We start from the raw sequence: 14,179 nt of genomic DNA, 5'->3' as shown, positions 1-14,179 counted from the left end.
CCTTCTTCTCTGCTGTATCAAATGGGATCATTGCAGAGCAGTGTTGCAGAGACCTCCTGCAGCACGGTCGTGGTGTGCAAGATGTTTGAAGTGGAGCCCACCGATCTGCACTTCATACCTCTGCCTCTGGTGTGAAGAATCGAACAACCCGACTGCATCTACAAGATACCGACATTATGTTGGGTGGCAATGAGTAGGAAGTGTAAAAACTACGCACAAAGCACCTTATTAAGTCTGCATAGCAGCCCACTTTACACAGACACAACTCTACCACTCTTTTCTCTACTTCTTTTCTTTTAGACATAGAGGTCCTTACTATTATTCTATTCTATTCTATGAGCTGTGAAACTGTGAATAAGGATTTGGATTATATTGGATCGTTTTCAAATCCTGTTTCTGTTTCATAAAGTGGCTGCTGTGATGGAACTGTAACTGATAATTAAGGGGGGCACACTGGAGCTGAGCACACCTTGTGATTACAAGATGACAAATGTGTTTGGATAGCATAGGGGGGAAGTTCATCTTTGGCCATTACAAATACATAATTAATTTAGAAGATGTAAGTGAAACCCTGCACCCTGTGAACTCTGACAAAATGATGTAAACACCTCATGGAGAAGGACTTACTTAACAAGCAGTGGTGGAAGAACAACACAGCTATCTGATATAAGTAGCGGATACTATTTCACAACACCCGTTTCTAGAAGGGCTTTTATGAAAATAAAGAGCAGTTACATCCCACCATTGGTTAAGAGTTTAGTTATACTCATTATATCAATCCGATAGGCATCATTGAAATACACTTGTCAACTTTTAGCATTGCTTTAAACAATTTAAAGCACAACAATGGCATGCTAAATAAAAAAAAATAAAAAAATCATCTGTGTTCCACTGCTAACCACATCCAACACATAATGTATCACTGTTAGTGTTACATCACTGCAGCAAGGTGAACATTTAAACAGCTAGATGGCAGCAAAAGCAGGATTTAGAGCTGCAAACTAATTAAATGTCCCATTTTTTTTTATGATTTTCAATTCAGTGAGAGAAGTCGCAGTGTAAAATGGGCCTCAAACTGATTTCATTTCAAACAACTCTGATGGTGTTTTTAGCAGAAAGACTGTGTTATAAGTTTATAAGTTGTGAGCTCATGTAAAGCTGTATTGAACTGCTAAACAGTGGGGGAACTACTTTTACTTAAGTGCTGCACTTAAGTAAAAGTAGATAGAGACAGCTGATGAGTGAGAGGAAAGGGGGGAGAGAGAGAGGGATGACCTGCAGCAAAGGGTCACAGGTCGGAGTCAAACCCATAGCCGCCGAGCAAGGACCCAGCCTTTGACCATGGGGAGCCAGAGCAGCTTTATTTTTATATTTCAGAACATCTGAGAGGGGAATATATACTTTTTACTCTGCTACATTAACCTGACAGCTGCAGTGAATAGTACTTTACAGATTACCCTCCAATCCTATCCAAATGTGTTGCATTTGCATGTATGTTATTATTATTATGTGTTTTCCTTGAGAAAATTATTTTATTTCTAAGCTAAATAAACAATTTAAAACTGGATTAGCTTGAAAAAGCATTGTCACAAAGCTGAAAACAGGGCTGCTGACTTTTTAGAGACGTGTGGTTCTCACAGGACAGCGACACTACAAACATAAGATGATCTTATACAATATGATATATTGCTGTAAAAATTTGCACAGCTTGGGGCTCCAAAATGGCTCACCTCGTGGAGCTGGCGCCCTAATGTGCCGGGGCTGGGTCTTTGCTGCAGCGGCCATAGTTTTGAGCCCGACCTGTGGCCCATCTCCCTTTCCCCCTTTCCTGTCTATATTGAGCTGAAAAAGATTAGCTCAATTAATACACATAACCGCAGCAGTAATTTTAATCCTAAAACATTATATCTAATAGTAAAACACTGACAGAAATATTTTTGCATAATGAATACTATAACTTAGGTACATTTTACATTTTTATAATACTTCAGTACTTTTGAATAAACTAAGGTTCTGAAGGCAAGATTTTTTACTTGGAGTGGAGTAATTTCAGTGTGATATAAAAAATCTGAATACTTCTTCCTCCACTGCTGCTGAGTAAAATGTTAGTACATCAGGAATAGGGAGGATGACCAACAATGAAAATGACACAGGTTGTATAAACAGTATTTTCCATTTTTCCATTAACAACAAAGGAATTAGCTTCTTCCCCATAAGTTAAACATCATGTCACTTCTTCGAAAACTTGTCTTGAAGGAAAGTGAAACTTTCTTCAGATCAACTGAGAGAGCTACACCGGCTATGGCGTAACCCAGGGCCCGTCCTATTTCCTGTTCAGTGATGGAAAGTAAATGCACCAATTTAGGTAATGGGCAACAAGTGCTGACATTTTGCTCTTTGGTGGGCGATTTATTTGTTCCATGGGTGGGAGGAGAGAGAAAGAGAGAAACAAAGATAGAGGGGAAATTAAATACAATAGCATGTCTCATTTGCATGTGCTGTAGAGCATTTTCTTTACCCTGTCATGCTATTTCCTCAAAATGCAGATGCTTATTATTAACATTATTATTAAATATTATAAATTTGTTTATCATAAATTAACTTGACATGTATTTCAAATGAAACCACGATGGAAACCAGGTTCAGGTTTTCAGTCAGCAGGGGATTCTGTTGATGCTTTGAATTAGAGGGAAGACCCAGTCAAAACGCTCAGTTAGCCCACCTCACCTTTCCATAGCTCTCTTTCAGGGTTGAGTCACTCACAACACACCTGCATGGGCTTCCCTATCTTAGTCACACAGGGGGTCTCCAACCTGAAACTTACAGCTATGTGTGTGTGTGAGTGTGTGTGTGTGTATGTAGTGGGTGACCAGGGGAAGCCAACGAGAAAGAGAGTACCCTGAACAGTAGCATCACATAGCTTGACATTCAAATGCAATCTGAAGAGACGTCCTTATCAAAAAAAAGCAGCACCATCAATACCAGTAAAACAGCATCAATAACAGTTGCGTGTTCATCAGTTCTTCATCACTTTGGCTCACCTGTCTCTGCACTGTACTGGCAGTTCCAGGCATTATGGGATATGGAGTTATGAAACGGAAACCAAGAAGAACAAGAGGAGTAAGTAGCAATAGAGAGCTCGGAAATGGAGACACTGAACATGTGCAGATGTCTGTACATCAATATGAGTTTGCTCATATTTTCTTATCTTACTGCAACTTCCTGTCAGATTTGTATATGTGAGTTTTGGAAAATGATTTCCATATTTAATGTACCCTTTTAACTTTTGCTTATAGAGCTGAGTTTAACAAATATGTCTGCTTGGATTTTTTATTCTTAATGTACAAAATGTAACATGGAACAGGAGACTAAGGTGAATTCATTGAAAATATTGGCTCACTGTTCCATCGTATGTGAATATACTGTGTACAGGGTAGTCATCCAGTGGCTATGATTGTTAAATAGATTATGTGTGACAAATTTGACCTTTAAAAATAGATATCTCTATATATATATATATATCTCTGATATCTCTGTGTACTTACTTACTAGCTTAAGGCAGTTGATCCTAGCACGAGCTGACATATCACACAATATGCTGTCTGCAGGATTTCACCACTAATAGCCTCACGTCATAGTATTTGTATGATTCAATACTGTTGCTTTACATTTACGTATTTGAAATCAGAAATGTTTACCATACATGTCTGACTGATATGCTGGTATGAATTCTTGTAGCATTATTTAAGTGTAATAGATTTAAATGTAAAATTGCTGCATTTTACAGAACTGATAACAGACACACAGCATGCTGTGAATTGCTTTTAATATGCATTTTTTAAATAAATATGAATTGTAAACTATTTATTGCTGAAAAAAGCTGAGGAGAAACAAGCATTTCTTAATGTAAGTCCCATATTTCACATGTAAACTGTCTATTATCACATAAGCCTATATGTGAATGTATCATGTGAAATGGTGTTTCATGTAATGAATGTGTTTTTTGACATATATAACAGATCTTTTAAAGTAAAAGCTTACAGTAAAATGCAGGCATTGTGCTTTGGTTCAACATCTGGCACATATTGTGCTCCTCTGTCTTTAATGTTTGTTTCTCTGAGATTAGCAGAATGTATTCTGTCGATCTGGTAACAGAAGTTAAAGTTACAAGATACCTTTAGAGAAATCATTATGCCTTAATGTATAACTTAGCTAACTTTAACAATAAATCTAATTAGTATAGGGTTTATTTATTAAATTTTGAATCTTTAAACATTAATAAAAATAAACAGTGTATGTAAGTGTTTCTCTCTGAAGTTTTAAACTTTAAACAGATAATTTAATTTGACTATACTGATACTTACATACATACATAGTGTTGGTATTAATGAAAGTGACACACAAAATATAGTGTGTATAGTTTGCCATCTTTACACGTGTTACATTTTTTACAGTCTTGTGTTTTATACACACACACAGCTCTAAATAAAATTAAATAAATCACCCTACAAAACTATTGCTATCTGGATTCCTCGTTTCCTTGAACTGATGAATGTGAATACATTATTTCCTCAAACATCCACTCAGAATTATAATAATATAGCGTACATGCAGTTGCTAGTTTGTTAGGCGCAGCTAGCTAATACTAAACTTGTTTAATACATTAGGCCTGCAATAAATCCTACCCTCATAAAGATTCTAATATAATATATAATATATAACAGAGGTTTTGGAGGCTGTCTTTGTGTCGCTGGTGAAAATATGCTGCCTTATCCTGAGACATGTTTCAGTACTTTTGTCCACCTGATGACTGTAGCTGTTGATATTAAACTGGCAACTGAATGTAGATTTGTTCTACTTTGCTTTGATTGTAGATGTATGTTTAAATATAAAGAGTATTGAAACAAGCACTTGTTTGTTTTTGTTAATTTAATTTAACCAGTGTTAATTGTTAATATTATAATTGTCTAAAGTGTCTCAAAATTAATCAAAATGTGTATATAATGTGATTTTGTTGGTTGTGTCTATAGCATATCTGTCTGTCCTAGGGGAAGGGTCCCTCTTCTGTGGCTCTTCCTGAGGTTTTTTCTTTGTTAAACGTGTTCTTTTGAGGACGTTTTTCCTGACCCTAATCGCAGGTCTTAGGACAGAGGTTGTTGTACGTTGTATAGATTGTAAAGCTCCCTCAGGCAAATTGGGCTTTTGGGCTCTATAAATAAAATTTGACTTAATTCAACTAACTGTGCTTGACATGTTCATTAAAAGTAATACGTCCGCACCCTACCCACACAAACATACATGTAAATATTCAAAATAGTCATTTTTAATGCATTTGGTGATGTAAAATGTTTTATATGACATACTGTCTCAAGTTTTCATTAAAGTTTTATCCTCACTGTATTCTCATTTTATAACTGTACCGCTCTTTCTGTCTTCCTCCCTCTGTCTCTCTCTGTCAGCGTTTGTGGTTAGGTCTGTGGTGTTTTTGTGGTCTTTTTGTTTCAGAGACTAGATGAAGCGCTCAAAGCTGAAAGTACAATGATAGCATCTCAGTGAACACTCAGTCTCTCCTCTCTCTCCAGCACACAGGAAAGGGTTGCGCACACTCCATCAGAACCGAGCAACCACCAACTCAGGCGTTTCTTTCAACTCCTCCATCGCACAGGTGTCTGTGTGTGTGTGTGTGTGAGACAGAGAGAGTTCGAGAGACAGACAGCAAGTGATATGCACTTCGCTATAAAACAACTTTTTAGCCTGTTATTTAAGATTAAAACAATAAAGCTTGTTAGCACATACTGGAGGAAGTTCAACAGAAACTGAATATGATGCAAGTATACGCATCAAAGGTAAAAGAAGAAACCAAACCCTCTCACTCACCTACTCAACTTCCGCAAAACACAATATTGGCAATGGATGTACAACGCCCTCTCCAAAACCTCTTTCATACACCTGCACAGAAATCTTTTAGATGTGCGACACAACACTACAAACACTTTGAAACATAGGACTTTTTATTATCTGTGCCCTAGTTATTGGAGATGCATTCAGCGATTGCAAAAGTGCCCTTGAGCAACTGTGTCAAACACTAAGCATCATTAATCTGTGGGTAACTGCCTTTTTGAACTTATCTGTATGTACAGAGGCACTGAATTTATGTAAAAAAGATAATATGTTTATAGATGTGTTTAATAACTGATAATACAGTAACTTTACATCACTTTAAATGATTGGAAATATACAATTTTATTGATTTAACAGAATTATGCAAATAGAAAAATCAACTTTACAGTGCTGTTTTCTTCTAAACAGATGATTCTTAAAAATTGAAAAACACTTAAAAATGCTGTGAAACACAAAAACACAAACAATTACAAAAGAGAGCAAAAGGGAAATGGGAAAATATTTCAATTTAGCTGTTTTGTCGCTTACATGCTTTTTGTATGTATAAACAGATAAGTTTTGGGGAGAGAAACACTACCCTGTTTTGTTCTGATTCAACAATAATCTAAAAATCAAAGCAACTGATCACAGACCTGCTGAGCTGAAAAAGCACCTTGATAAATGATGAGGTCATCTGGATATTGTTAACTGATAAATCAAAAATATTATAGGAGATGTTACATCACAGAGCCTCGATATGAAGTTGGTGTTGCTCTGGAGCTGTCTCGTAATCTGTGTATAGTACAATATGTTACATGTTTACTGCTGTTGAAAACACAAAACTCTTCTCTGACTGAGTGCACATTTCACTGTAAATAAACACAACATGTTGTTTGCAGAGTAGATCTTCAAGCTGAATTGTATCCCTCGGTCCACTGGACATCCGCTCCAAGTGAAGCACTTCAGCCACTACAATCACAGAAGCAACTGTTAGTGTGTATGAAAGATTTTCATATCCAGCATACAATTCATGTTTTATATATAAAATTACACACATAAGGTACATACGTTGAGTTAAACATAGGCTGTAGATGCAGTGCTTTAGGTCGTGTACTTATTCCTAAATGGAGAAAAACAAAAGAAAAAAGTGTCAGTCAATTATAGTACATATGGTTGCAGAAGCAAGATTAAACAAGGAATGTAAAGAATCCACACATTTTCTCAGGATTATACAGAAAAAAAACAGCTATTTTTATCATTTACAGTAATCTTAGTAATATACTTACTTCGCAAAGTGATGCCGACATTTTTTGGGTAGCCCTACAAGCAGGAACGTATTCAAACAAAAGAAAACACGTCAGCGATAGGATAAAATATTTTATATTTATTTATTTTACTCAAACACTTACATATCAAAGTTAATCCAATAGTTTGACAACCATTATTTGCTGCATTGCTTGATATAAATCTCTGCGAAAGGTGTGCTTTTCCCTCCCTGACTTTACATTATCTAGCACACTAAACTGGAGGACTACTCACTGCTGAAGTAGTACAGCGTGCAGATGAGCGCAAGAGCCAGGGCCGCAATAAATCCAACAAATGGCCACAAAATCAGGGAGCCGCAGCCATCTGGAGCAAACACACAACATATTTAGTACATGGTTTTATCTAATTGTATTATAGCTTCTTGCATTGTAGCCAGGTGATATCATCAATCATTAGATGGTTACTTCTTTCCGCACAACCTGTTATTTCATTGTCTGTACAAACTACCTCTTTTATTGCCTTTACATCATCGCAATCTGGCGTAGTGCACAAGATTTATTCCCGGTTACAATACATATAGTCACAGACGAAAGTGTTTATACATCACGAGACACATATAAAGTTAAATTTGTAAGCAGCAAAACGTCATACAAATTATGCATTGCCACAACATACAAGTGCCCCTATTACTTCACAGAAAACTCCTTAATAACTTACCCTGTGAAGTATTCTTCTTAGGGCAGCGACAGCCTGGGTTGAATGGCCTTTTGGGTTTTGTCTCAGGAGGTAATGTTGGAGGGATTACTGTCAGGTAAAGACCAAACAACCATAAAGACAAGTGATAACTAAACAGCAGCAAAATAAGGATGCAAAGAGTCTTTTAAGGAGAGATTAAGGGAGATCCAGAAATTTCGATATGTCAAAGAATTACCCTGACCAGGAACTTATCAACTGATTCTCTCCACAAATGCATCATGTTTATTGTTTATCTGCGTGTAACTCTTCAGTACAGTCTTATTAGGCCAGTGGAAAGTTCTTCTACAGATGTTTCTCTTTTAGCTCAAAGACATTGAATAAACTCGCCACAGGCATCTAAATAGACACCATACACTCACCCATTGTAATTGTCTTATTTTCCATGATCTGAAAACTTTTTAATTCTCATTTTACTCATTTACTGTCGCCCATGTAGACAGGTAACACCATCAAAAGATGTGCTCAACCACAATCCAAAGTAACATCAAACTCTAATATTTATCATGTAATGTTACCTGTTACATGTATACAAGTCTCAACAGAAGCTGTGTTGCGTGCTACTGAGATTGTTTAGAGCAGTGATTCTGAACCTGGGGCCAGGGGCCATCACGGGTCCTTGAGGGAGTTTGAGGGAGTTTTCAGAAAAATGGGGAATTTCACGATTATTTGATTGACTAAAAGTTAGCGAGACTATGTATAAGAATGATTATTCTGTTCATAAGTTTCCAAGACTTCAGAGTTAATCTGGCAATCAACAGTACACAGTTTGTGAATAATGAGATCTCATCAGACAGGGATCCTTGAGACTACATTTAATCATATCAAATACGGGTCTGCAGCCTGATCTGTATCAATTTGAGGGTCATTGAAACCAAAAAAGGCTGAGAATGTCCACTAACTATATGTGATTGTAATCCACTTCTCTTCCAGGTGACAAACTATAAGAAGCCTGAGAGCAAAAAACAAAGAATCCAATGAGGTAATAGTCAAATTTTAAACTATTATTACTTTTTTTGTTAATATAATAAATAACTTTTTAAAAGATAGTAGACAGAGGGACATACTGTGGAAACATGAGAAAATGTGTGAGACAAAGTTACCTTTATGAACTCAAACTGGGGACGCCGCAGTTACATGGTATAGAATAATTTTAAGTCATCTTCATCTTCATTGTACAATACATTTTAATATATAGTGTTAGGTGTCATATTGCACCAGATTTAAATGCAGAGGTTTGAATCAGGAATTTAGCCCCCTAAATAATTAAGTCCTCCGTCTACAATCTGAAATCCGAGAGACGTACCGAAATTCTCCTAGCTGCTTGATATTTAACTGCTGTAAACGAAACGCTTGAGATTTCAGCATACAAACCTCCCGGCTGAAGGAAAGTCCCAGTCTTCCATATTTCTGTCTTTTTCCTGTAGTTAAGAACACAAGAATACATCCCTCTGTCCTCTTCTGTCACATTGTGGATGCGTAGCACAAATGAATGTCCTCTCTTTTCTAATACGTATCGTTTAGGGACCACATCATTCTCAATGCTACCACGGCCTGCGTTGTTGCATTTGCCTAGAAACTGTATTTTGCTGTTATCGGGAACACTGCGGAACCAGTAGGCAGAGTCACACTGGGAGGTACCGCAGTTACAATCGATAGTCACTACACTGAGGATCTCAGGATAAAGCATGTCGGCCTTTTCTTCTTGCAGCATCAGGTCCGAACCTAAGGGTGAAAATAGAGGGATGTTTGAGATTTTAGCAAACACACACGTGTAGTATATTGAGCAACTCTTACAGGTCAGTCACATACTGTTAAGAATTGGTGCTCTAAAACACTTCAACAAAGTCAAAACCCATACTCCCAAGAATTGTGTATTTTCTCAAAAGGGTCAAAAGTCTTGTTTTGATATCTCAGGTCAACTTGTCAATCGTTTAGTGTTTATAAAGGTTTGAGGAAAACCGTTAAGCAACAGTGCATGTCTCTCGTACTTAAAAAAAAAAAAAAGATTAATTGCAAATTAAAAGCCACATCCAACGGATTGTACTTAAAGTTTAGGCAAAAGAAAGTACAAACGTAACTCGCAATATGGTATAGTACACAGCAACTATCACCTAAGTGATGCAAGAATGGAAATACAGCCAAACTATGAAGAAACTTCTTGTACATATTTCAAACTCTGTAAAGGTGATATTTTGAAATTGCCACGTGAGGAGACTGATTTAGCATTTATGCAATGTTGAAGGGATGCCTTCACTGGAAGAGCTATTTCATCTGTTTTTAGTATGAGTTCCAATGCCTATTTTGTGCGTTTTCAAGTCAGGCATGTCGGCATATACCTGTTGCAATCACTAGTCTTGAAATATCTAAATATATGCAGCAAACATTCAAAGGTCTCCAGTGTGGAAAGGTCATGGCTTACTTGCACTTCAGTCATATGGATGATCATTTCATTCTTCTTTGTACATAAATGCACATTTATGCACATATTGTGCGACATTCAAGAATGCACAAAATCGTTTTAGTCTTTATCCAATTAATTGCGCTATACAGTACAAATACAATTAATTTCAAAGCCTTGATGGGGATACAATAGAGGGAAAAAAATTAAATAAATGTATGTATAACATTTTAATTTATATAAAACCTACGGCAGAACGCAAACAGGTAGTATATTGTTACCCTCATAATTTATTATCACTAGACCCTTAATCCAGATTGTACATATTATATTGCTCTAATTACATAACAGTATCAATAACTTATACCAGTATAGCTGTACAATTCTGAGATATATAATTACGGTACCCTTGAAGGCTGCCATTACAGTTTTAATTAAATTAATCAAAGGCTACGGCATTGTACTTGGTCTGTCTGAACTATCGAAGACAAATTTCAGCACAAACTATGATTAAGACTGAATGTGATGACTGTAGTTACGTTAGTCAAGTTAAACATCAGGCAAGCTTAATTTTAAGTAGACAACAACACATCCCTCGCTACAGGCCCCTGACTAAGTTATGATGTTGAGAATGCTGGAGTCTAACAACATAAAAACAACAAACAGAGAAACGTAGTGGTCTTACCTGATCCTGTCCTTAGCAACACCGTCAACAGCATCCATGCCAGCGGCAGTGGGATCATTTTGTCCGGTCGCCAGTATCTGTACTGCTGTGTGAGTTTTGGGTGGTAGCTGAGGGACGGAGCTGATACTTTCTTTTCCTGCTATCTATCTGTCAGAGATGATGGGAGGAACTGAAACGACGGGGCCCTGAGTAGTCAAGGTAACACCCCAATGTGACACACACAGGGCCTATCAGAGTGGGCCATAAGCCAGCCAAGGGGCTTACACATGACACACACACATACACACACTCACACACTACTGAAAATGTGTGTATAACATAAGTGACAAAAAGGGTACCATGTATAAGAGCATAAAGAAATGCTAATTGTCTGATTCTGACATTCTTGACTGTGTTCACTTAAAAGGTAGATACCCAACAAATAACCTCAGACAGGTGGGTTGTTCAGGAGAAAGATGCAGTACAACATACACTGATTATGACAAACAGCTGACATGATGCAACATATCAAGCAATAAGAAAGTTGTATATTGCCAGAGCAGCTGTTTGCAGTGCTGTGGTCTCTGCCCAGGTGCGTGACCTAGAGCTCAGCAGAGTCCTACATACGCTGCTTCATGCCTCACTGCAGAGCACGGAAAGGCAATACCAATGTGCGGAGCCGATACATAAGGTATTAAGTGGAAATGAAGGATCAGTGATTCAAACCCTGATCTACAATGCTGTAGATTATTGCAAAATATTGTCTGGTGGGCGTAAACAGCTTCTTCAGTTCTTTTTTATAACTTGGGGTATAAAGGGTATGAAGACACACCTTGACATAGCAAAACGCGGGGATATTTGTGGGTGACGGACTGAGAAATTGAATAAAACAGTTGAATAGTGAAATCATTCATTCTGACATTCGGACTGAATATATTTCTTAGTTATTTTCACAAACTGAACTAGTTTCCTTCTTGTCATATGAAAGCTTAGATTACAAAAAACAAAAATAAATTGAGACATTTACTTTCTAAAAATTCGAGTAACGTAGAGGATTAAATAGATAAAATGTAGCAGAATGTCTTCACTCTATCCTAAGTGACAATGCTGGGTGACGGACTAACTGGCATGTGAGTTAAAGATCATCCGGCAGTTACAGACACGACACATGAAAAGACGACAGCAAAGGTTTCTTTTAGACAAATCTGACTTTGGAATGAGTCAATTAGTGCTGCACCTATCAATTATTTTTAGCATTTGATAATTGTCTATTATTTGATTAATCATTTAGTCCATAAAATGGCCTTCGCAGTTTCCAAGAGCATAAGGGGACATCTTCAAGTTGTTTTGTCAAATATCAGTCCAGTAACTAAAGGAACTAAATTTATGATATTAAACAGGAAAAGGGATATAATTACATTTGGATAGCTAGAACTAATAATTTTTTATGATAAATGAAAATGTTGATCCGTTTTCTATAAAAGAATTGATTATTTTCAGAATGAATAGTTTTGGTTTGTTGCATTTAGTGGATATTTCAAACAATAAGGCCGATAAGATACACTGCACTCTATCATCGTCATCAATCACACCTATAGACTGTTCCGAGGGACATTACCATTTATGAGCAGCAACGACCTGTGGAGGTACACCGCACTGTGAAGTGTCAAAGAAGCACTTGAGATTACCTTGCAGTTGATCTATCTTACTTAAAACCCTAATTTACTTTACTCCATATTAAAGGTAATATATCCCACCAGCTGTGATTTATATTGTATTTTGGGGGCAGCCATTCTAAAATGAAGACTGACTGTTCTAAAGACTGTTATCCCCAGAACCTATATTTTCCTTGATAAAACTGATGAGCTCTTAAATCTTGAGTGGTGTCTGTGGACTGTTCTGTCTCTGCATTGTTTTGTGTGTGTGTGTGTGTGAAAGGTTAGGGCGTAGAACGGTCTTGTGGGGGTCTCAAAGTGAGAGGATGTGGGAACCCTATCGCTCTACGGGGGGCCGAAGACCCGAGCGAGACAGGGAACGAGACCACAGGATTCTTTGAAAACAGGAGATCTCAGGGGGCTTCAGAGCTGTTCTTTACACATAGCTGAGCTGTAACACCTTTGTTGGTCTCTCTACTCCGACGCTTTAAGTCAAAAGCTGCCTGCTGAGAAGTTTGTCTCTTACTTAATTTCTCTACTCCTCTCACCGAACTATTTTGTTAAAAGTTTAGTATTTTTAGACAACACACTAACTTCATGTGCATGTTACTGTATGTCACAGATTCAGAGGTTTGTTTGGTTCTCACTAAAGAAGCTTTTTATCTTACGGCCTTTACAGAACTTTATCACTTGTACAACACTGGTTCCTCAAAAAGTAATCAATCTGGCATTAAAGTCTTCTCAGCAATTAGTTGGCTCTAATAAAAACACTAGCAAGCTGTTTCATGCATGTTTTTGATTTACAAACGCCTACTATGTCTGGATTCTTGTGATACTCGGTTCTCCTGTTACAAAAAGCCACATAATGTGCACCATTCTGCACTAAGGATCCTAATGCAATCCAATATCTGATATACAGCAATCAACAAAAAGCCAGACTTCAAAGTTAGCTGATATACTGTACATCAAAAACATCTTTAAACAAACAAAAACAAGTAATGTAATAAAAAATAGGACTTTCCTTTAAGGATATTTAATCTCTGGGTCAGGTTACCAGGTTTTCATTGAGTTTGAATCAAGAGTAGGTTGTACGTATTAGACCATCACTTTAGTCTGTTCTGTTCTAGAAATCTAGTTTTTAATAAAGCCAAACTAGCCCACTGTATAGAGCTGCATAAGGAAGAAATTTACAAAACTGATAAAAGTTGCAATGTGGTCCACAAACCACCTAGCCTAGGTTTTTATACTAGACTATTTCAAACAACTCTTGTTTGAGTGGCTCTTTATTAGTCAGTTGAATTAAGATATTTACTTTCACTCTTTTCAGTCACCTTTAAGTACCATAAACCTTTGTTCAATTCCTCACAGACTGCATCTCAACATGAATCTGAAGTTTTTTAAAGAGCTGTCCTCATTCGATCTCTTGCACCTGTCTGACCCCAAACACTTGATGTGCTGGATGAGCAGATACATCCATGACACATGCACATGCAGACACTGCACTCTAGACTAGGGCAATGTCTGAGCACACAACTGTTTAAAATGGTTTTGATGCGCTGC

At 37.2% G+C, this 14,179-nt stretch overlaps 1 protein-coding gene across 1 annotated transcript; it reads right to left on the bottom strand.

Moving 5' to 3' along the window:
* Positions 1–6,296: 6,296 nt before the first annotated feature.
* Positions 6,297–12,272, bottom strand: cd8b (cd8 beta). The gene is made up of 7 exons (XM_035661195.1): positions 10,986–12,272; positions 9,274–9,624; positions 7,864–7,950; positions 7,420–7,509; positions 7,167–7,200; positions 6,949–7,000; positions 6,297–6,849 (listed from the first exon to the last, which is right to left on the bottom strand). The coding sequence occupies exons 1-6, from the start codon at positions 11,041–11,043 to the stop codon at positions 6,982–6,984; spliced, it is 639 nt and encodes a 212-aa protein (XP_035517088.1). The 5' UTR covers positions 11,044–12,272; the 3' UTR covers positions 6,297–6,849; positions 6,949–6,981.
* Between the last annotated feature and the right edge of the window lie 1,907 nt (positions 12,273–14,179).

The sequence above is a fragment of the Morone saxatilis genome, unplaced genomic scaffold (genome assembly GCF_004916995.1).
Source record: "Morone saxatilis isolate NCDOM2014 unplaced genomic scaffold, NCSU_SB_2.0 Contig18, whole genome shotgun sequence".
NCBI classification, from domain to species: domain Eukaryota; kingdom Metazoa; phylum Chordata; class Actinopteri; family Moronidae; genus Morone; species Morone saxatilis.
The sequence above is the reverse complement of the archived record's forward strand: the minus strand, read 5'-3'. Positions and strand labels throughout refer to the sequence as shown.

Coding starts and splice junctions, on each gene's coding strand:
- cd8b (XM_035661195.1), bottom strand. CDS start 11,043: ATGATCCCACTGCCGCTGGCATGGATGCTGTTGACGGTGTTGCTAAGG. Junction 9,625..10,985: donor GTTGCTAAGGACAGGATCAG/GTAAGACCACTA, acceptor TTTCACCCTTAG/GTTCGGACCTGATGCTGCAA. Junction 7,201..7,419: donor CACGCTGTACTACTTCAGCA/GTGAGTAGTCCT, acceptor TCCTGCTTGTAG/GGCTACCCAAAAAATGTCGG.